Here is a 23,049-nt window from a genome sequence, read left to right as displayed (position 1 = left end):
GTATACTACCTCTCTTTTTTTATCTGTATCGTTAGGGCATGCTTCAACTGAACATATCTAAATCTTTCTGTGTCCGACAGTTGGTATTCTTTCTGCAGACTCTGGAAGCTCACCACTTCCTGGCCTTTCCACACATCTCCCATCGATTATATACCCAGGAGTTCTCATGCACGGAAACCTTTAAACTCTTGCACTTCTTTTAGGAGATCCCCTGCCCTCAAAGATGTTCGCTCTGTCAGTCTGCCCTCCCACCCTAGAAATGTTGTCGCCTTTTTCCATATCCTGACTGTTGTTTGCTTGTGGGTCGGTAGCCTTCCAATGGGGCCTTTACTGTATATAGCACCCAGGCAGATCTCCTGCCCCATTGCCCAGTGGTCTACTCGGTTGGCCGGCTCCTCTGTGCACGCATAGACCCAGTCATTTATCGTAACTAGTTGTGCCGCCCAGTAATATTTGTGTATGTCTGGGACTGCTATCTCCCCATCTAATCGACCTCTCTGTATTTTGCTCAGCGCTATTCTGGGGTTCCCCCATCCCATAGAAGTTGCTGCAGTTCTGCATCAATTGTTGGAAGTACTTTGTTGGTATTCTGTACGGAGTATTTGATAAAACACACAGTAGGTCCGGCAAGGCCATCCTCTTAAAAATTGTCACCTAACCTGTCCTGTAGTTCCTATATACCCTTTACAGGATCTGCTCGTTGGGATAACATAAACTGTGGGATTGGTGGCAAACTAGTTCCGAGCACCCCCACCGGATATGTTAGCCTGTTTGTTTCAGCTAGCTCACAGTGCCACTGTAAATTTCTCTAGTAGTTCTCTAATAGTTCTGGCAATCTTAGAACATGACAACCCTGACCCCCAGAATCGTGGAAACAATATACTACCTTTCACTCAGTCACTCATGCGCACTTAGTTTTTCTCAGATTCACAGAATAAAGTCTAGGCGTTTCAATAAGAATTTATTGAACAGTTGTTATTCTAGTGTAAAATAGATGTGCTGTAGCAACAATTAGACAGTAGCAGAGATATATGATTAACAGTACTATGAAAGTAAAAGGATGGTACAATTCTACCATTTTGCAGTAATCATGAATATACACAAGTATATAAAACACATGCTAAAAGTGTGTACTCCTTCGATGTCTCCCTAACTAGGTGTACCTAAATGTACCTACCATCTGTGTAATGCCAAGAATCCCTTGAGGATCTAGTCAACCCCATTACATGAGAAAGGAGAGAATATCGGACTCCGTTCTGGTCTCGAGTTGGGCACCCCGCGAGGGATGTAAGACCACTGCGAGCTGGAGTGTCAGCATGCAGGAACCTCAGTGTCTCTGGTCAGTGTGTCAGCTGGGAAATCACAGTCTCCTCTGTCTTTTTAAGCAAGACCTGATATATATATATATATCCTTAGGTCTCCCCAGGGGTCGTACCTTGCTATGTTACTGTGTCGGCCTAAAGGATGACGTTGGGCCTGAACTTTATACAGAGATATTATACAGCAGATGTTCGTCCTGCTGTCAACCCTGCTGTGCTTTCAAGAAGCCTCATGCATAATATATGAGTTTCGAACTAGTGAAAAACCCGTCTTCCGAATGCAGTGTCATATCTAGGTAAAAGGTCAGTCCCTATGAAACGGTATGTATGTAATGTAGGGAAGGATAAAGGTGAAAGGTTGCAGTGTTACCTGCGCCTATATAGGGTACCTATATGGAATATAACAGACCTATTAATGAGAGTGGCAGTTTCCTCCAATGAACCACATCCTTTCACAGGTTGTACAGGTTGGGAGTCAGGTTGTCCTCTCTGAACTAATTTTCTGTGTTTGAGATCATTATTCCCAACTACTTAAATTTGGTCTTTATTGGAAGTGCACAGCTTGTAGTCAAAAAGATCGGAATCCCTCCTGCCAATACAAATATTAATCACTTACTGCAGTTTATTCGGTAGCCTGAGTAGCCCCCAAACAATTGAAGTATGTGTAGTATTCTGTGTACCGTTGAGTAGGGCCTTGTGGCATGAAGGAGTATGTCATCTGCATATATAGCGAAATCCTCTCCTCCCCTATCTTAATGCCTCTTATTATCGGGTCTCCTCTGACCCACGCTGCCAGTGGCTCGATTGCGAGTGCAAATAGCATAGGAGAGAGCAGCCATCTCTGCCTTGTTCCTCTGTCAAGTGTCACCAGCCTTGATACCGTTCCATTTACACGTATTCTTGCCCTTGGGTCAGTGTAGAGTAACTTGATCCAGGCCTGTTTCTTTGCACAGAATCCCAGGCGTTCTATCACCGCAAACAAATACTCCCATTTTATGCTGTCGAACTCCATTTGGGCATCTAGTGACAGTGGTACTTCACTCTCATCCACTCTGGTCTTGGCTACGTGCGTCATGCCATATAGTCGCCTGAGATTTAGCCTGGTGCTTCGCTTAGGCATAAAGCATGACTGGTCTGGATGTATAAGGACTGTTATTAACCCGCCCAATATCGTGACTATAATCTTTGCCTGGATCTTTGCTTCTGCATTTGTCAGGGATATTGGCCTACGCGAGGAGCAGCTGTCCGGGGGTTTCCCTTGCTTTGGAATAACCACTATCCTGGCCAACTTTTGGTCTTCTGGTAATCTGCCCAATTGCAATGGATCTTCAAACATATTTAACGTGTGGGGCCACTATTGCTGCCACTCACTTAATATAGCTGTATTGGTATACCATTCGACCCTACTGCCTTTCCTGATTGGAGGGCACCAATTGCACCACAGATTTCCTCCTCTGTAATATCCTTGTCTAGTTTTCCATGTTCTCCTGTGCAATCGTGGGGAGTCTTACCTCCCTCAGTAGCTCAGCACAGTCCTCCCTTGTGCGGTTAGTGAGTTCATCGCATTATTAATAAATCTGATATTACCGGCCTCGCTCAGCTTTTTAAAGTTCTTTGTTCTGGCATTGTCAGTTCCTTCCAAAAAATCTTTGGTGTAATACCTTCTTTTATTCATACCCTTCTTTCCAGTATGTTCCGGAGCGTACCATTTGCGACATTGTTTTCTATTTTTGCTCCTCCGCAGTGGATGTTCTGTTTTGAAGCCCTCAGGAACTGCCACAGGCCCAGCTGTGTCCTGAACGCATGCTGAGGTTCTTCTGAATATTACTGCTACAGGAACTTGACCCCTGATTGGTTACTGACATTCAGACCTGTCCGATTTACCTATGTACAGTCCTTGTTATATTGCCTATGGTGTCTCTTTGAATGGGCACTGGTTCTTTGCACGACTCTGAAAATGCCGGTCACTGTGGAGATGAACCTGTTGAGTCCTTTAACAGCCCATTTTCATAGTTGTCCTATTGGCTTGCGACTGCTGCACATTGCGAGGTATTAGCCCCTTTCTTCAGAGGAAATGAGTGCTTCCGCACATGACTCATTTAACTTTGGCTCTAATAACACAGGTGCAGGTTGCCTGAATATTTTCTCATCATCAGCTGATAATGTGGATCATGCCTGTTCTCTGGATGATATGAACTGGGCTATTGTGGAGTCATCATTTGCAGACATGGAGTGCATTCTGAATTCCCATTCTATTGAACTAAGGGGCGACATCATGGGTTCGAGGCATGTGGGCTGCTGAATTTATATCTGTGCATAGATCGCCGCCTAGTGTTGGGTCCGGATGATCGCACATTGTTGTCCTGGAAGAGTCTTCGATAGGTGGCTCCTCACCTGGACTACAGTGCGCATGGGCATCGACTCCATCCCCAGATTGTTTTTTCCGCCATTGGGTTCGGATGCATATTGGTTCACTCAAGTTCGGAATCGGTATAAAACTTTCTTTTGGCCAAAAGGCCTTTAGTTTATCGTCAGTATTGTCTTGTGATCAGTGCCCAGTTCTGTTCCAGCTCAGTTCCTGAGCCGGACATCCAGAGGAGCCACGTGGCTTTTCGGCACTGAAGGCCCGGTCGACGCCACAGGCCTTATCGACGAACCATCATGGAACGGAGCCCGTTCAAAAGATGTCCCGTGTGCAACTCGAAATATCCTCACCTCGACGTCCACCCGGTGTGCAACAAGTGCCTGTCGCCGGATCACGATGAAGCCATCTGTATGGCTTGTTCCCGTTTCCGATCCAAGAAGACGATTCGACTTCGACGCGCAGCGCGCAAGGAAGCCCAGCAGACGGCACCTGACCCGGTGAACATCTTCGATGCCGAGGATGATGAGGGAGCAGAGCGGGAGGTTCGAGAGAACCTGTCTGATCCCGCATCGGAGATCAACTCCAGCTACGACGCGGATGTTGAGATGCTCGATGCTGAAGACTTCGTCGACGAGGTAGGAGAAGACGATGGGGCCTTTGGGGCCATGGAAGATAGCTCAAGCGAGGAGCTAGGCCAACAAACTGATACTGGGGCAAAGACACTTCATAAGGCTCAGGTCGAGGGATCGCCACATGGCCTTACCCAAGATCTTCCACTGGGTTCTACAGCCCCGCCTTCGGGCCCGGCTTCGAACACTTCTAAAGAGCCGCAAGTTGCCCAATCGAAACCGAAAGAGAAAGCTTCGGTGTCTACGCAACCCAAAGCACTAGAGGCGAAATCGAAACCGAAAGTGCGTATTGCTTTGGTCAGCTCAAAGTCCTCTGAACTATCGGCACCGACGAAGCATAAAGGTGTTATCGACCCGAAGAGGCCGTTAAAGGGCGTCGAGCCAAAGACTGGCACACCGAAAGCACAGGTCAAGGACGTCGACCCGAAAAAATCGGCGCCGAAGACCGTCGACCTCGACAAAGGACTCGGAGCTCAGAAGGTTCTCGAGCCTACGCGTCGACCGGACAAGGCTAAAAGTGGTACAGCCATCGAGTCTACGCCTGGCGGTGGCTCGAAGGATTCCGTCGAGTCAACGCAGCCGTCCGCTTCCTTCTCGAAGCAGGTAGCGGACTTGCTGAAGCGCATTAAAGAGAAGGCTTCGGCTGTCGGACCAAAGGATACTCCACCTCCAAAGCCTGTCGGTAAACCTCAAAAGGCGTCGGCGCCCATCCACTTCACGCTGCCGCCGAAAGTGGTACCAAAGGCCTTCGTCCCTAAGATGGCCGTCGAAGCGCCCAAGAAGGTGTCAACGGAGCCGAAGCCCACAACTGTGGTACCGGCCACAAAGCATCGACAACCCTCGCTTGAAGAGCAACAGGAACAATTCATCGATGCCGACACAGGCAGACTTTCTATTTATAAATGAAAGATCGCCCCGGAACAGCCTACGGAGTCGTATAGAATCCCATTGAAAAAGAAGAAGGATTCTACTACCACACCAGTTCTTGTAGAACCTATATCTCCACGTGGCCAAGATGTCTCGCCCACTTATTCGGATGTGGAAACAGGAGAAGGTGACAATGAGGAGTACAACTATCCTGTGGACACTGATCCAGAAGATCATAATGAACCCTGGGCAGATGCTGCTGACCCAGGGGATCCACACACTGCCCCAGACACTCATGTGTATGCTGTAAAGACATCGCCTACTGAGGATTCAGCGGCGTTAATGCACTTATTGAAAGGGCAGCCAAAAATCATGATGGCCAGCTCCATGCTGACCCTATTGAAGTGGATTTTTTGTTTGACACCTTTTCCACCTCAGAGAGGACTGTTAAGACTCTGACTATGCTGAAGGGTGTCTTGAAACATGCTGGGGACTTATTTAAGGAGCCTACAAGGGCCAGGGTGATTAACCCCAGAATTGAAAAAAAGTACAAACCGGCGCCTGGGGACCCTACCTACATTAAGGGGCAGTTGCCGTTGGACTCTCTGGTTGTTTCTAATGCCCGGAAGAGGGCTAACTCACAAACAACGGGTGATGCTCCTCCCCCTGATAAAGAATCTAAGGTGCTAGAGGCATCGGGGAAAAGGGTGGCAGCTCAAGCGGCCAATATCTGGCGCATTTCAAACACTCAGGCACTCTTAGCCAGGTATGACAGGGCCCATTACGACACACTGGAGACCCTGTAACAACACCTGCCAGATGAATATAAGGAGGCAGCAGAGATGCTCATACAGGAAGGGAAGCTCATATCAAATGCTTCTATGAAATGTGCACTGGACGCAGCAGACACCGCGGCCAGAGCCGTTAACACAAGTGTCATGTTGAGACGACATGCCTGGCTCAGAATCTCCGGGTTCAAGCCAGAGATACAGACCACCATTCTAAATCAGCCAGTAAACCCTGATCATTTATTTGGCCCAGAGGTGGACACCACCTTGGAGAAAATCAAGAAGGACACAGACTGCAAAGTCTATGGGGGCTCTCCAGTCGCAGCAGTTCAGGGGTGGTTCTTTTTGTCGCTCAAGCAATAGAGGTGTTTCCAGAGGCCAGCTGTCCCAGCAAACACAGTACAATAAAGGTGGCGCGCAAACCACATACACCAAACAAAGTAGAGGTGGCTATCGTAGAAACAGCGCCAAGGGCAGAGGTCGTGCAAACAGCTCCAGATCCTCCACCACTAACAGTGACGCCTTGTCACTGCCCCCGACCATACAACACCGGTCGGGGGGAGACTACAACAGTTCCTGCCGGTCTGGAAGTCCATCACCACAGACGGGTGGGTCACAAAGCTTATCCAGTACTGTTATTGTCTGGGGTTAACATCCACTCCACCCAACATACCCCCAAGACACCGTCCTATGTCCACAGAGCATTTACACTTAATGCAGCAGGAGGTACTCGTCATGCTGCAAAAAGGTGCAATCGAGCTCGTGCCTGTGGAAGAAAGAGGCACAGGAGTGTACTCACTGTACCTCTTGATCCCAAAAAAGGACGGGTCCCTCAGACCCATACTGGACCTCAGACCCTTCAATCAGTACATTCTATCAGAACACTTTCACATGCTAACATTGCAGCAGGTTCTACCGTTGCTCAGTCAGGGAGATTTCCTCGCAACATTAGATCTGAAGGATGCATACTGTCATATTCCGCTACACCCGTCATACAGAAAATACCTCAGATTCACCATTCAAAATCAGCATTACCAATTCAAGGTCCTCCCTTTCGGAGTAACGATCACACCCAGGGTGTTTACAAAGTGCCTGGCGACAGTGGCTGCACACCTACGGAGACGGAACATTCATGTCTACCTTTATCTGGACGACTGGCTTATCCAGACAAAGTCGGCCCAGCAGTGTGCCGCCCACATGTCCCACACCATTCACCTTCTTCACGATCTGAGATTCTCACTGAATTACCCTAAGTCCCACCTTCAACCCGCCCACATACGGTAGTATCTTGGCGCGACAATAGACACTCTGGTAGCCAAAGCACAGCCAAATTCAGTGAGGATCAGTAGCATTCAATCGCTGATACAGAAATTCAGACCTCAACACTTGCTTCAGGCACGAGTGTTCATGCAGTTGATAGGCATGATGGCCTCCTGCATCTTCATAGTCCCGCACGCAAGACTACGTATGCGTCCGCTTCAGGAGTGCTTAACACCTCAGTGGAATCAGGCTCACGGACAGTTGAAAGACCCAGTGTTGGTAACCGGTCGTGCATACAACTCTCTGCATTGGTCGAATCCACAAAACCTTTGCAAGGGACGACCGTTCCAGGAGCCTGTGCCACAGATCATTCTGACGACGGACGCATCTCTCCAGGGTTGGGGAGCTCATGTACTCCACTACACTGTGCAGGGACTATGGACAACGCAGCAAAAGAAGATGCACATCAACCTTCTAGAGCTGATGGCTATCTTCATGGCGATGAAGGCATTCAAGGTACATCTGTGCAACAAGGTCGTGTTGATCCGGACGGACAACATGACAGCCATGTACTACATTCAGAAACAGGGAGGAACACACTCTCCACAGTTGTCTCATCTGGCTCAGAGCATGTGGAAGTGGGCCATTCAGAGGAACATCTTCCTCATGGCGGAACGCCTCCCAGGCAAGGACAATCAGATGGCGGACCTGCTCAGTAGGTACAGCCACCAAATGCACGAGTGGGAGATGCATCCATCAGTACTCCACCCGTACTTCCAGCGGTGGGGTCATCCAGAGACCCGTTAGCCACAAAGGAAAACGCCAAATGCCGAAGCTTTGCCCCCAGGTTCCCACCACCACAGTCGCAGGGCAATGCGATATGGATGAACTGGTCAGGTATATTTGCGTACGCTTTTCCCCCAGCACCTCTAATACCGCTGGTGGCACGCAAGCTGAAGCAACACTCTGATGCTCATCCTGGTTGCTCCGACGTGGGCACGCCAACCATGGTACACCACGTTTCTAGAACTCTCAGTGGTACCGCATCAACGGCTGCACCTCACACCCAGGCTTTTGACACAGAGCCATGGCGACATTCACCACCCAGATCCGCAACAGCTCAACCTGGCGATCTGGCTCCTGAGGTCTTAGAATTTGGCTACCTCAATTTGCCTCCAGACTGTATGGATATCATAAGGGAGGCAAGAAAGCCCACCACCAGAGCATGCTATGCGGCGAAATGGAAGCGGTTTGTCATTTACTGTGCAGACCACAATATCAACCCGCTAGACACTTCTACTCACAACATCATTTGTTATCTGTTACATCTATACAAATGCAATCTGGCATATGCATCCATTTGCATACCTTTGTCCGCAATAGCAGCTTATCTTCAAAACAGGCAGCATCTCTCACTTTTCAGAGTGCCGGCCATTAAAGCTTTTTTGGAAGGACTCAAACGAGTCATTCCTCCCCGGACCCCGCCAGCTCCTGAATGGAACCTAAATGTGGTCCTCACCAGACTGATGGGTCCACCTTTTTAGCCTCTACATTCCTGCGAGATTCAGTTCTTGACGTGGAAAGTGGCTTTCCTGATAGCGATTACTTCACTGCGACGCGTTAGTGAACTCCAGGCACTAACTATCTAAGAGCCATTCATACAAATTCACTCCAACAGGTTGGTGCTTCGCACTAACCCAAAATTTCTTCCTAAGGTAGTTTCGCAGTTCCATATCAATCAGACTATTGAACTGCCTGTGTTCTTCCAAAATCCTGAGTCAGTGGCGGAGAGGATGCTCCACACACTAGACGTCAAGAGAGCCTTAATGTACTATATTGATAGGACCAAAGATTTTCGAAAAACAAAACAACTGTTTGTTGCCTTTTTGCCACAACACAAAGGCAACCCCATTTCCAAAGCAGGTATAGCCAGGTGGATCGTTAAGTGCATTCAAATTTGCTATGAAAAAGCCAAGCGCACTTTAACGATCCCCCCACGGGCCCACTCCACCCGCAAGTTGGGGGCCTCCGTGGCTTTCCTTGGAAATATTCCTTTAGAAGACATATGTAGAGCAGCCACATGGTCTACCACACACACATTTACGAAACACTACTGTGTAGATGTGCACTCCAAAACAGCAGGCAGCTGTAGGGCAGGCTGTTCTAAAAACACTTTTTCAAACTGCTGCAGCTGGCACAGGCGGCCGCTGCTAATGGAGGGACTGCTATATATTCTATGTACAGATATGAATTCAGCAGCCCACATGCCTCGAACCGAATATGCTACTTACCAGTATGCATCTGTTCTTGGCATGTAGGGCTGCTGACATTCATATCGCCCGCCCTCCTCCCCGGCACCTGTAGCGGCTGCAGCACTCCTAATTACTCTTAGCATGGTCATCACTCACGGTGTTACACTCCATCTTTGCTGCAATGGCTAAAAACAATCTGGGGATGGAGTCGATGCCCATGCGCACTGTAGTCCAGGGGAGGAGCCACCTATCTCGTGATACTTCGAAGACTCTTCCAGGACAACAATGTGCGATCATCCGGACCCAACACTAGGCGGCGATTTATGCACAGGTATGAATGTCAGCAGCCCTACATGCCAAGAACAGATGCATACTGGTAAGTAGCATATTCGATACATCCAACAAACCTTAATCTGGCCACGTTTCCAAATTGACATTTATATTTCATTATTCTCATTGGTTTCATTCTTTTTGTATAACCTGCCTATTGGCATGGCATTCAGTGTGCTTAACTTGTTCTTTATAGTGTCTCCTTAATAGCTCCGTTACTTGCCCAACCAAAGGGAGGGTGTTGTGAGTTCCCTTTAGGGCCCACTTAGTTCTCCCTTATTTTAGCCCAACTGCAAGTTATAGGCTCATTGGCTTTGCACACATTACAGCACGTTGTTTGTATGCTGCAATTTTATTGAAAAAATACACTGCACATGTTTTTTGTATTTTGTTCTTTTCTCTGGGACTCTGAACACTTATTACAAGGTCGAACAACATTGGACCCTGGTTTGTCAGTGATTGTTGGTGGAGAAGTGTGGCTCAATGGTTAGAGCGGCAGACCCTGATGCAGAGGTCTAGCCCGGGACCAGGGTTCAATTCCCCGCCTCGGCGGGTCTTGGGCTCAAAAATTCCACGGACCTGATAATTCTCGCCTCGGTGCCTATTCCAATCATGGAGTCCCACTCTTCAATTCTGGGCAATAGCTTGCTTAATCTCCACAACGGCCCCCACAACGCTAAGGATGCCTGGCCTCCACCTTGGGGGTGCCCAGGAGTGGACGCCTCACAGGGAAAGCCAGGATGGGTTCCAAAGCGGTATTCGTACAAGCGCCTTGAGACCCTTGCGGGTGAGTAGTGCGCTATACAAGTATCAATTTACATTGTTGGCAACGTAGCTTGGCATTTAGACACAACAGAAGTCCACATTTGCTGTTTTCGAGTTGAACCCATCTTATCATATACCCCAGGACTTACTTTTACAGCCTGAGAGGGTAACTTATTGCAGAGGGAATGGTCCTGAGACTAACGTGCCAGATTTGTGCAACCTGAGATGCAGACTACCTAATTGCAAATAACAGATATGGGAGCCAGTTCTAACCTCGGAGATCTGATATATCACTGTGCCCATGTAGTGAGGATAGGCTAAGGCAGATCTATCAGTTATCATGGTAAGGTTTCTCATCGTATATAGTTTACTTTTGATGCTAGTTACTTTGCTAGCATGTATATGTTTTCTAGTTGCTGTGCCGTTGTTTCATAATAGAGCAAGATCGTTTCAATAAATTGTAAACTTTCCTCATGTCTTTTTGTTGTTTATTATGGATATACATGAGTGCGGAAACGAAAGGTGATGATCTGTTTCCACTGTTCCCCTGAGGGCTAAAGAGTTGTGTTCTGGAGTGCCAATTTACCTGTTACTCTGGGATAGGTAGGAGGACATGTAAGGCAGTATGAGCTAGTCTGATTTAGGCCCATAGGTACTGATGTGGTATGGTGACTCTGTCCCTACATTCCGACATTCCTGTGGTCCCAGGCATAATTCTGTTTCTAGACGAATCTCTGAAACAACTGAATGGAGGGGAGCGTTTCCAGCAAAAAGTCTGCATCCTCCTGTGTCTTATGCATTTCTACTCTGCGGGAAGTGGCTGCTCTGTGGAGCACCTTGTGGTAAGAGGTGGTGTAGTCTAGTGGGGATGATTTTACCGATAAATGCCGAGCGAGTGTCCCCAGGAGGCTCTATATCTAAATCGTTCCACAGATCTTAATGTGGTTCGAAAAATACATAAGGATTGGGAGAAGATCCTGGATTGCCCCATCCCCCCAACCTCCTGCCAGAGTGTGGCAATCCCTGCGGACAGAGAGATACAGGGCCAGCAAGTGGAAGGAGTGAAGCAAAGGAGAGAGGAGGTGGGGATGTAGGCCAAGGGGGAGGAGGTAAGACTTGAGGCACTGGTGGACATGGCAGAGGTGGCTGGAGACTGGTGCCTCCATCTTGGTGCCTCTTCTCTTTTGGCTGTGGCTCCAGTGGCATGTTAGGGCTTAATCGAAAGTCCGTTTCCTCTTGGGCGGAAGGGAGTTCTTTGGCTTCGGTGGCAGCTTTGTAAGGAACCAACTAGCTTGTGGGTGGATCAAGATGCGCTGCTATGCATCGAGTTCCCCTTGGAGCTGATGCCAATGCACATTACCAAACACGTGGAGTCACTATACCTCATGACTCAATTGTTTTGAAGAAATTTAAGTTGCACATTCCAAGCCCAACACTAGATGGCAGGAGTATGCACAGCATGTGAATCTGAAACCACATGCCATGAACAGATGCTTACAGAGTAAGTAAGTTTCCGTATGGCTCTCACAAACGTTTTCCATTTAATGCGTGCATTACTATACAGTGCTTTCTTTGTTTCAGGGATCCAAAGATGACAGACATGTGCTTAATTCCCTGATGTCTGGAGCATTTGCTGGTGCTGTTGCAAAGACTGCTGTTGCACCGCTGGACAGAACAAAAATCATATTTCAAGGTGAATACTGCAAATCTGCGGAAAATTATCGCAACAACATGGGTTTAAAGTAAACAAATGAGGTGTCATTCTTAAGGTAACTTGTATTGAATGCTTATCACTGTAAGATTTCCAATTTCACCTGGCCAGAAGATTTGGATATACTCATGAACAGATTGTGCTGCCAGATTATCACACCCTCCCCCTCCGCGATTGCACACCTTACTTCCTAACTAAGCGCATTTTGCCACTTTGTGGCAAGAATTGAGATTTGCTCACAGCTTTCTCAAAAGTTCAAGGCGAGTCCATGTATTACTTTCGGACAGCCCTTTCACCTACAGATATCCTGCCATTCTAGTTCATTCTCTGATACACTGTCTTTATGTTTCTGATAGGTACATCTGCCAGTGGATTCCTCACCTTGTGAATATTCCTCTTGCGTCAGCAATGTCCTAAAAATTCTTTGTAGCACGCCGGCATGGACGACGTCATAGGAGCACGCATCGCGCGCGACTCAGTCGAACGTCACCGACACCATATTAGGCCTACGTTTGCGTGATGACATCAGTTCCCTTTTTTCCACGTCGTCGACGCTAACGGTTTCTGGGATCTTCTGTGATTCAGATAGTGACTTTGTTACTATTTGTGTGTTACTGTGTTTCTGTTCTTCGTCGAAGATGTCGTCCAAGAAGACGGGGTTTAAGCAGTGCTGCTCGTATGCCCGGATGATGTCTATGACAGATCCTCACAACGATTGTTTGTGGTGTCTGGGCTCAGACCATGATGTCAAAGGCTGTCGATCCTGCTTTAAGATGAACCCTAAGGCTCTGCGAGAACGAGAGGCAAAACTTCTGCTGGCAAAGGTGAAAGGTAAAGAAGCCAAGAGATCTTCGAGGTCAAGGTCTAGGCGCTCGAGATCAAAGCAGAAGTCCAGATCGAAGTCGAGGTCGAGGGCCAGGTCGGAGTCTGCATCGAGGTCGGCTTCGAGACATGCTTCGGGTTCCTCGAAGAAAAAACACAAGAGGAAGAAGCATAGTTCAAGTCATCATTCTGGGTCATCAGACTCGAAGAGGAAGTCTTCTTCTCGAAGACATAAAAAGGATTTTGTGTCTCCTTCTCCTGTTTGTGAGCCTAAGGTGGTGCCTCGCCTATACGATATCAAGAGAAATCTCCGGATCCGGAGCTGGAACCGAATCCGGATTCGTGTCAGTCTATGGAGCATGAAGAAGACGTGGAGATTCCTCGGTCACCAACTCCAGTGGATAACCCAGAGGGTCAATAGGAGCCGAATCCAGAACAGCCTCCTTCGGAGCAGCCATTGGGTTCGTAACCTCCCTTTCCTGGTCTTGGTCAGGACCCTTCGCATTTTCTTAATGCCATGTTTGGCAAATATGCAAGGGCAATGTACCCCTCTGGAGCAACTGCGGGTCCCATGGGTCCATTGTCGTTTAACTTGGGTGTCCCTCAAGCTTATGCTCCGGCGCCTTTTCTGCCGTTTATGCCGACGCCATATCCACCTTGGCTCGGTACGGCGCCCGAGGTCCTCAACTCCGCACACGGCTTCGCCGGCTCCGGAGCGACCTCGGGATTTGGATTGGGGTCCGACGCCGGTCCCGGCTTCCCATCCTCCAACTGTTCCGGTTCCTCGTTCGACGCCGGCTCCGACTCTGACTCCGTCGGAGTCATTACCGGATCCGACGACTTCAGTTCGTATGGAGTGGTCGAGGCGTAGAGCCCAGCGTCTCCTGGAGAAGGAATATGAGGACCCTGATGTGGAGGAAGGAGAACTTCAGGAGCAGGAGGATTTTTTTGTGGATCTCCATAGTGCAAGTGAACTAGAACTTTCTCCAGAATGGGGGTTGTCTGCAGTTTCGGATGCAATCTCTAAGGATGTGGCGCCATATCATGTGGTTATTAAAAAGGCTGCTGAGCTGCTAAATTTGACTTTACCTACAGTGGAGTTCAAATCTAATATCCTCACGGAGGTTTTACATTCTCCTTCTTCAGTTGTTGAGCCGACTCTGCCATTCACTGAGGCTCTGACTGAAGCAATTTTGGAAGTCTGGAAAAAACCATTATCTGCTCCTGCAGTGTCCAGATCAGTGGCGAGGCGATATAGGGTGGCACCTGGTGACCCTCAGTTCTGGACTTCCCATCCTTCGCCGGAGAGTCTGGTGGTGCAAGCTGCTTGTTCGAACAGGTCAGCAGGCTCTTTTCCCCAGGTACCTGGAGATAAAGACTCAAAGAAATTGGATCAAACTGCGAAAAAGGTTTTCTCAACAGGTAGCATGGCTCTGAAGTCTACGAATGCTACTTGCCTGCTGGGCAGATACGTGCATTCCTTAATGGATTCGGTTAAGCAGTTGTCATCTAAGCTTCCGGAGGAAGATAGAAAGAACTTCAATAAGGTTGTCTCTGACACTCAGGCGGCAGCCCGCCAGGTTATTCAGAGTGGCATGGACACAGCGGACTCTGTGGCTAGGATAATGGGTTCTTCAGTGGCCACCAGAAGAGCCGCTTGGCTAAAATCTTCTGAGTTTTCAGCAGATGTTCAGGCTGCTCTTATGGATTTGCCTTTTGACGGCACTGGACTCTTTAGAAAGAAAGCGGATGCGGCATTGGAGAGGTTCAAAGATAGCCGGGCGACGGCTAGGTCTTTGGGCCTGCAAACTAGAGGCTCTTCCACTAGGAAGTACAGGGGCTTTGGGAGGTCCACTTTTCGTCCCTATAAACAAAGCCAACAACAGCAACAACAACAGAACCCTTTGTATAAGTCATACAGAGGTAGATAAAGGGGTTGTGCCCATGGACGTCAGGCCTCCTCCTCCTCTACTTCCTCCTCTAATACCCACCCCCCACCTACAACAGCAAAGCAGCCCTAGATCCACCATTCCGGATCATGCGGGTCCGGTAGGGGGTCGGCTTACTCATTTTCTACGGGATTGGGAATCGGTTACATCGGATCTTTGGGTTCTCAATCTCGTAGAAAATGGGTATGCACTTCCTTTTCAGGAGTTCCCTCCTGTAGGACTTGGCCCTTTTCCCAGAAATGTTTTGCTTTTCATTCCTAATTTAGGATGTCCCCCATAGTAATAAAATGGTATAGGCCTTGTGTAGTGGAGAAATCCCTGTGTAATGTCAAACTAATGTTAAAGTGCAGGTGCTTCCTTCCCCTAACATGGCTGCCACTGACCCCTGCTACTGCAGCGCGGGCTTTGTGGGCGCATTCTAGTGGCCAGGAGCTGGCTGGAACCCTCAAACAATGTATCCATACTAGCCTGCCAGCCTGCCCATAGCCAGAATGGTGGAACCTCCTAGAACCACCTGGAACCTTCTGGAACAGGTGAGGTGACACCAACTACCACTGCCAACTGTCAACTGGCACTATATAAGGAAAGGAGGGAAACTTTCCTGTCAGATTGAGGGAACACAGACCTGGGGGAGAACCTACGCAGGAGTTCTAGGCAGTGGGGCCTAGACATGGACCTATGACACTGGGAGTGACAGGGCCTAGGTGCTGCCTTCCAAGTGTTGAGGGATCCTGAACTTGCCCCCTGATCTGGCCCGGCGGAAGGGGAACCCAGAGACCACTTGAAGGGAACTGGCTGAGGAGATTTGATATCAGCCAACAACTCAACCCCCCTACCCCCCCCGCCTTGAAGGAACCCAGAGACTACTATTTACAAGGGTGCAAGAAACATAAAGCGCCAAGAAGAAACCAAACCACCACAGGACTATTGAGAAATCAACCAGGTATTGGCGCTGTGTCGTTCCCTGATGCCACCTGGGACCCCTTTGCTGGTTTGCCACTGTTGTGTGGCCTGTCCTGTTGGTCCTGCTGATCTGATTCCAACTTAAATGAACTGTCTGCTGGCTAAGCGCCCCTATACCCTAGCGCTAGCATCCTGGACTACCTGTCATGCTGGTGCTGTCTGAACTGTCTTATCTATGGGAAGGGCCCCAGCGAAGCGCTGTACCAGAGAAGCGCAATCTCCAGGACTGCCATATTCCCTACCCCTACAACTGACACCAGAAATCCATTACCAGCGCTGTGAATGGGTCGCACTGTGTACCTGATCCCTGAAAATCACTACCAGCGCTGTGACTGCGAAGCGTTGTGAACCTGTGAGCTCTGCTGCTGCCTGGGGACCCTTGAGGTACTGTGAAGCGCTGTACATCCAGCATCTGTCATTAATTTCAAGCGCTGCATCAGCGAGGCGCTGTGGGCCCAGGACCTGAATTTGCTGCCTGGCGCTGTGTCAGAAAGCGCCCTGTGCCCAAGATCATTGCCGCTAGTGTGAGCGCTGAGGCTGTGGAGAGCACTGTGAGGAAGAGCACAGTTATGCCCCAGAACACCTCAGCCAGTGCGAGCGCTGTGGAAGTGTAGAGTGCTATGAGGAGAAACTGTAGTTGGGCCCTGTTGGCCCTGATCAGGCCCATAAAAGCATCTGAACTGGGCCTGGTCCCATTTAAGAATTAACCCCCGGTTAGGGGTCTATTATGGCCCTGGTGATTCTTGCCACTGAGAAGGGTTAACAAGTTAAGGGGCTGCTGGGCCACTAAGGTTAACCCCAGCCTGGGAGTAAAGTTAAGTGCTCATTTTGGCCTTATACCGGTTAGTGCTGGCTAATGCAATGGTTATCTTTGATGCCAGGTTTATTCTTGATGCAATATCTCCTTGCTGTAATGTTTATTCCTGATGAATTGGTTATTGATGCTACAGGGATTAATAACTTGCTCCCTTTGCTCACATAATGAAATGTTGACCCCCAGTTAAATGCAAAGGTTATCCTGGCCTAATGAAATGTGGGTTTTTGCATAATGACATGCTGCCTGATCTTTAAGGAAGTGTTTTCTACTCCTGCCTGATGCCAGGGACTCTGAAACACCTACATTTATATAATGAAATGTGTCTGCATAGGGAAGGGTTATATGCCAAGTGCAATGTTCCTTAAGTACAACTTCAGGAAATGTTTAATGCTGGGTAATGTAACGTTTTAACCTTTATTGAAATAAGTTACTGCTAATGAGAATATGAATGGCTCTACATGAAATGTTGTTCTCACCTGCGAACAGGATACTTCCTAATGAAAGGTCCCTACTAGATTAAGGGGGTGTTTACCCTGGTATTGGACTGTTTTAGAGGTCCCAAGGCCCACAGTTTATAGGCCTCAATTCATAAAAGGTTAACCCCTGATTAGAGGATGTAATGGAATGCCTACAGTACCAGGATGAAGAGTATTAGCGAGGGCTAGGCCCAAACCCATGGATTATCCCTATTTCGCCTAGTGTCCTGCTCAGCCTAGGCCTTATGCATGGTTTACCTGTTATTAAATGTTTACTTCTGCTCAGAGAAGTGGTTACTTCCTGGATGAAATGTTGGTGCATAACTAATGAAAAGTTCTACTTCAACTATGGAACTGCTTAATGCTCACTCCTGCTGGGAGTGATTCTTAAAATGGTTAATCCTGCACAAGGGGATGTTTATCCTTAATGAAATGTTTTCTCCCCTTTAGTGCCGCATTACTGGAAGCCTACAGTTATTTATTCACATGTTCTTTGCTGTGGAACGCTCACCCTTGTTTGGTGAGGAGCGGGTAATATGCCTACAAAGCTAATAAGATGCAATGTCATTTGGTTGCCTTTGTGATGTATTCCTTACAGGTGCTGATAAAAAGCAAGGCTAAGGTCAGGCCTGTGGATATCTATACTTAATATTATCTAATATTCAATATTTATCTGATATTTAATATTTATTCCTCCGAGTAATTATTACAAAGTGTTGAAACATATGTATTCTGAAGGAAAACTAATAAGTAATTGATACTGTAATTTTTGATTACCCTGACTCTGCTTTATATAAAAGTTATCTAATTTTTATACAAACTAACTGGAGTGGAGTCACTCATTGCGTGCCCAATTTTACTGTCTCAGTGGATGCGTGTGCTGTATGGTCGCTTTACACATAAGCTTTCGGATGCCTACCTGCTCGTCCCATGCTACCCTCGGGGAACTGGTGACACCAGTTCCAACACCTCCCAATTACCCTCCTTGCCAAGGTTATTGTTAGGAGGACCACCTACATCTCCTGCAGGAAGAAGTCATGGCACTGTTCAGAAAGGGTGCGATAGAGGTGGTTCCGGAGCAGGAGAGGGGTCAGGGGTGCTACTCCCGGTATTTCCTGATCCCCAAAAAGGATGGCAGACTTAGACCAATCCTGGATCTCAGGATCTTGAACTTGTATCTGGAACAGGAAAAGTTCAAGATGCTCACTCTTGCGCAGGTTCTTCAAGCGCTGTTGGAAGAAGACTGGATGGTGTCGATCGACTTGCAGGATGCTTATTTCCACATTCCCATCCTGAAGTCGCACAGGAAGTATCTCCGTTTTACGGTGGGGTCGCAACACTTCCAGTTTGCGGTCCTTCTGTCAAGAATTCCTGTCATGCGAGGGGAGGAAAACGGTAACCAGCGAAAACGGACTACATCTCCCAGGATGCTTAGCGGTTGAGAGGTTATGTAAACAGGAGAGCCGTTACATAACTCAAGGAAAACACGCCCTTATGTAAACAGGAGAGCTGTTACATAACTCAAGGAAAACACGCCCTATAAAGGGAGGAACCTGGAGGTACAACGCTGTCGGATATTGTGTTTACACCGACGTACCTGCTTCGTGAAGAGCAGCGTTCCGGAGTGGTGCTCCAGTAAGGCAAGAACGGAGGTAGGTCGAGTCGTTACTCCCTGGGCCGTGTCTTGCCCCATCGTCACCTGTGAAGGACCCGGAAGCTCTACCGGTCAACCATTGAGCTTCGCTTTAGACTCGGCGGAGTCAAGGCGCAGTGGCGCTTATGCTGGTTGGAGTCGTAACTCCCAGCCCGACCAGAGATAAAGGGACTGCCAGCTGTAACGCACACCAGGAGGTGTTTGCCGCGTTACAGACTCGGAAGTCCACAGGATCGATTGAGCGGCTGCTCTCGGTTCAGTCTTCTTGCTTTTGATTGGGGTATCGGTGACGCATCACCAGGAGGTGACTCCGCGTCCCGGTGCAGTCTGAGGAAGAGGTTGAGCGGCTGCTCCCTTCAGGTAGAGACCCCGGCTGGGTGTTTCCCTGACTCCTCGATTCTCCCCAACACTCTTCGTGCCCCTCACAGCCTACCGATTGGCATTGTCGGCCATTTCATTTCTGCCCTCTGTTGGCATCCGCCGGGATCGGCGTATATGCAGAGGACGGTTAGGACCATCCGTGCTGTGGGCTGGTAACGTACTTAGCCTGGAGGATTCCAGTGACTATAACTTTTGTTTACTCTTTGTATTATTTGTGCCTTCATTAAAATAACTAACCCTTCACAAGTGGTTGCGTCCTCATTATCGTGTCTGTTAAACGATCCTGAGACGTTCAGGGCGTTACAAAATATCCGACCTTAATAACACTAACTGTCTCCCGGTCGATAACAGACATGGCAACACTTGATGATGTGCTGGCTGCTTTAGCGACCGTGCAAGTTGAATTGGCTGCCTCTAGGCAAGAAACAGCTGATGTAAAAGCCAGACTGGATGCTATCCAATTGGACCCGCTCACGCCCAGCACCTCCCTCACGAACCAGACCCCTGCGGTAGTAGTGGAAATGCCGGTAGCCATCCCCTTGGCAACACCAGAGAGGTACAGTGGGGATCCTAACACAGTGCAGGTATTCCTCACACAAGTGGCGCTACATTTATCGTGCAAACCAAAGGCGTTCCCCACGAGTCAGGCTCGTGTGGCTTTCCTTATTTCCTATTTGGCTGGAAACGCGGCACAGTGGGCCGTACCTCTGGTGAGCAGGGACGACCCCATCTTATGTGATTGGGGTGCTTTTCGCGAGGAATTCCTGAAGGTATTCGACAGAAGGGCTGACTCGTACACGGCGGACCGTGAAATGCTTGAGTTGAGACAGGGATCCAACGACCTGGTGCAGTATCTCAACGCATTCCGAAGGCTGAACATAGGCTAAGTGAAAGAAAGGGGGATCATGGGAGAAAAGGAAAATCCCTTCCATCCTACGTGACGGTGGGAAGTCCTGAAACTTCCACCGCATCCAAGGGAGAACCCATGGACATCGGCGCAATACGAGCGAGCCTCACAGCCACGGAGAAAGAGTCACGCCGTAAACAAGGATTGTGCCTATATTGTGGCAAAAAAGGCCACTACGTACGTGAATGCCCTGCCAAACCGAAGACGTCACGTTATCGGGCCAACCGGTCGGTAACAGCCGTGGTGGACATACCGGCGGAAAACTAGAGGACTCCCAGACCAAAGAAGGGGCATCTCGGAGTCACTCATCCATCCCTTCACTTTCCAACTCGGTCACTAAGGGACAACGACACCTGTTTCTCAAGGTGCACGTGGGAGTGCATGACCAGTGGATACCCGTTGTGGCCATGGTGGATTCAGGGGCCACTGGCATGTTTATGGACCACAACGAGGCATGCAGGCTAGGGCTAGTGCTTCTTCCCAAAGCTGTACCCGAAGACGTCTATGCTGTAGAGGGAAGGCGATTGGTGACGGGGCCCATCGGGCAGCACACGGGGGTTCTTCCGGTGAGATATGGGAGGAACCATATGGAACAAATCGATTTTAACATCATCCGAGCGCCCCAATATGGTGTCATATTGGGATTGCCATGGCTACAGAAACACAACCCCTCTGTGGATTGGCCAACACATCGCATCGAAATGACGTCACCGTATTGCACCCTGCATTGTGGAATACGACCGGAATGCCTTGACGCAGATGAGAGCGGGAGTCAGACGGTGGCTACAGCGGCAGAAAAAGATGTGGCTCTCCCCCAGGCTTATCACAGTTTTGAGGACGTATTTGATGAGGTGAAGGCGGAAGTGCTACCACCACATAGACAGTTTGACTGCCAGATCGACCTGGTGCCAGGGGCCAGCGTTCCCAGCGGCAGGCTGTATGCCCTGACGGAGCCTGAAAACGTGCATCTCCGGGGGTACCTGGATAAACTCCTCATGCTAGGATTCATCGACCCGTCCAAGTCTCCGGCCGCCTCGCCACTCTTCTTCATCCCGAAGGCTAATGGGGAGCTGAGAGCCTGTGTGGACTTTAGGGCATTGAATGCGATAACCATAAAAAATCGGTACCCCTTGCCTCTCATCAGTGTACTTCTGGAACAGGTCAAGAAAGCTTGTATCTACACCAAGTTGGATTTGAAAGGGGCATACCATCTGGTGCGCATGAGGGACGGAGACGAGTGGAAGACCCCCTTTAAGACCAGGTTCGGCCTTTTTGAGTACCTCGTCATGCCGTTCGGTCTGTGCAACGCCCCGGCAGCCTTTCAGTACTTTCTGAATGAGGTATTCAGAGAGGAGTTGGATATCTACGTGGTCGTATATATCGACAACATCCTCATCTATTCGTCCAGTGTGGAGGAGCACGTACACCACGTCAAAGCTGTGCTCCAAAAGCTGAGGGAAAACATGCTGTTTTGTAAACTCAGCTAGTGTGACTTCCACGTCACATCCGTGGAATTCCTCGGAGTGATGCTGAGTCCAGAGGGACAGGAGATGGCAGAACGAAAGATCAAGGCGGTGAAAGAATGGCCGGTGCCCCAAAGCGTGAAGGACGTCCAAAGTTTCATTGGCTTCGCCAACTTTTACAGGCGGTTTATAGATGGATTTTCAGGATTGGTGGCCCCAATCACACAGCTACTGAGGAAGTCCAAGGAGTTTGTCTGGTCCCCTGAAGCGAACACAGCCTTTGAGGCCCTGAAAAGCGCCTTTGGTAAGGCGCCGGTGTTGGCTCACCCCGATCCGGATCTCCCCTACGTGGTGGAAGCGGACGCATCGGATGTGGCGCTGGGGGCTATCTTGTCCCAACGCAACCACGACACAGGGGTGCTTCATCCCGTTGCGTACATGTCCCGCAAACTCAACGACGCCGAACGCAACTACCATATTGCGGAGAAGGAGCTTCTCGCAATCAAAGACGCCTTCACCGAATGGAGGCATTGGTTGATGGGGGCAAGACATGTGGTATCGGTGTACACGGACCATCGGAACCTTCAGTTCATGATGGCCACAAGACACCTTTCTCCCAGGCAGCTGCGGTGGATGATCTTCTTTGCGGGGTTCAACTTCCGCATCACATATCGGCCGGGGACGGAAAACCGGAAGGCGGACGCCCTGTCCCGTCAATCTGCAGTTAAGGAACCATTGCCTGCGACCGAGCATTCCATCATTTCCCCGAGGATGGTATTGGGGGTTATCCAACCGGATACTTTCCTGAGGGGAATAAAGAGAGGGATCAGTCATTCGCATGGCGGAGGTGGCTCCTCAGTCACAGAGAATGGCAGCTGAAGGATGGGATACCCCTGAAGGGCAGGTGCCTATTGATACCCACGCCTAGGCTAAGGAAACAAGCATTCGTCTGGTGCCATGACTCTCCATGCGCAGGTCATTTGGGCTTTGAAAAAACGGTGGCTAGCATGGGACGGCATTTCTGGTGGCCAACCATGAGAGTGGATGTCAGGAGGTGGGGACAGGAGTGTCCTACGTGTGCTACCATGAAGGCCGACCATGGCCGAACCCAAGGGCTCTTACATCCACTTCCAACCCCGGATAGACCATGGGATAGCATATCACTGGACTTCGTGGTGGGCCTACCGGTAGACCAGGGGATGACGGCAATACTGGTGGTGGTGGACTACTTGACGAAAATGGGGCACTTCATCCCCTGCAAGAGAGTCCCTACGGCCGGGGAATTGGCGTCCCCACTCCTAAAGAATGTGGTACGACTGCATGGATTACCT

General features: G+C 49.2%; 1 protein-coding gene across 6 annotated transcripts in view; it reads left to right on the top strand.

Moving 5' to 3' along the window:
• Window positions 1-23,049, top strand: part of SLC25A42 (solute carrier family 25 member 42) — a 257,863-nt gene that overhangs the window by 106,902 nt on the left and 127,912 nt on the right. For all 6 annotated transcript variants that reach the window (XM_086946865.1, XM_086946866.1, XM_086946863.1 and 3 more), the window contains exon 3: window positions 12,157-12,268. In XM_086946865.1, coding sequence (XP_086802991.1) covers window positions 12,157-12,268 — 112 coding nt within the window. The remainder of the gene's footprint in view (window positions 1-12,156; window positions 12,269-23,049) is intronic.

Source organism: Lissotriton vulgaris, chromosome 12 (assembly GCF_964263255.1).
Source record: "Lissotriton vulgaris chromosome 12, aLisVul1.2, whole genome shotgun sequence".
Classification (NCBI taxonomy): Eukaryota; Metazoa; Chordata; class Amphibia; order Caudata; family Salamandridae; genus Lissotriton; species Lissotriton vulgaris.
Note: the sequence above shows the minus strand (reverse complement) of the source record. Positions and strands in the feature narration are given on the sequence as shown.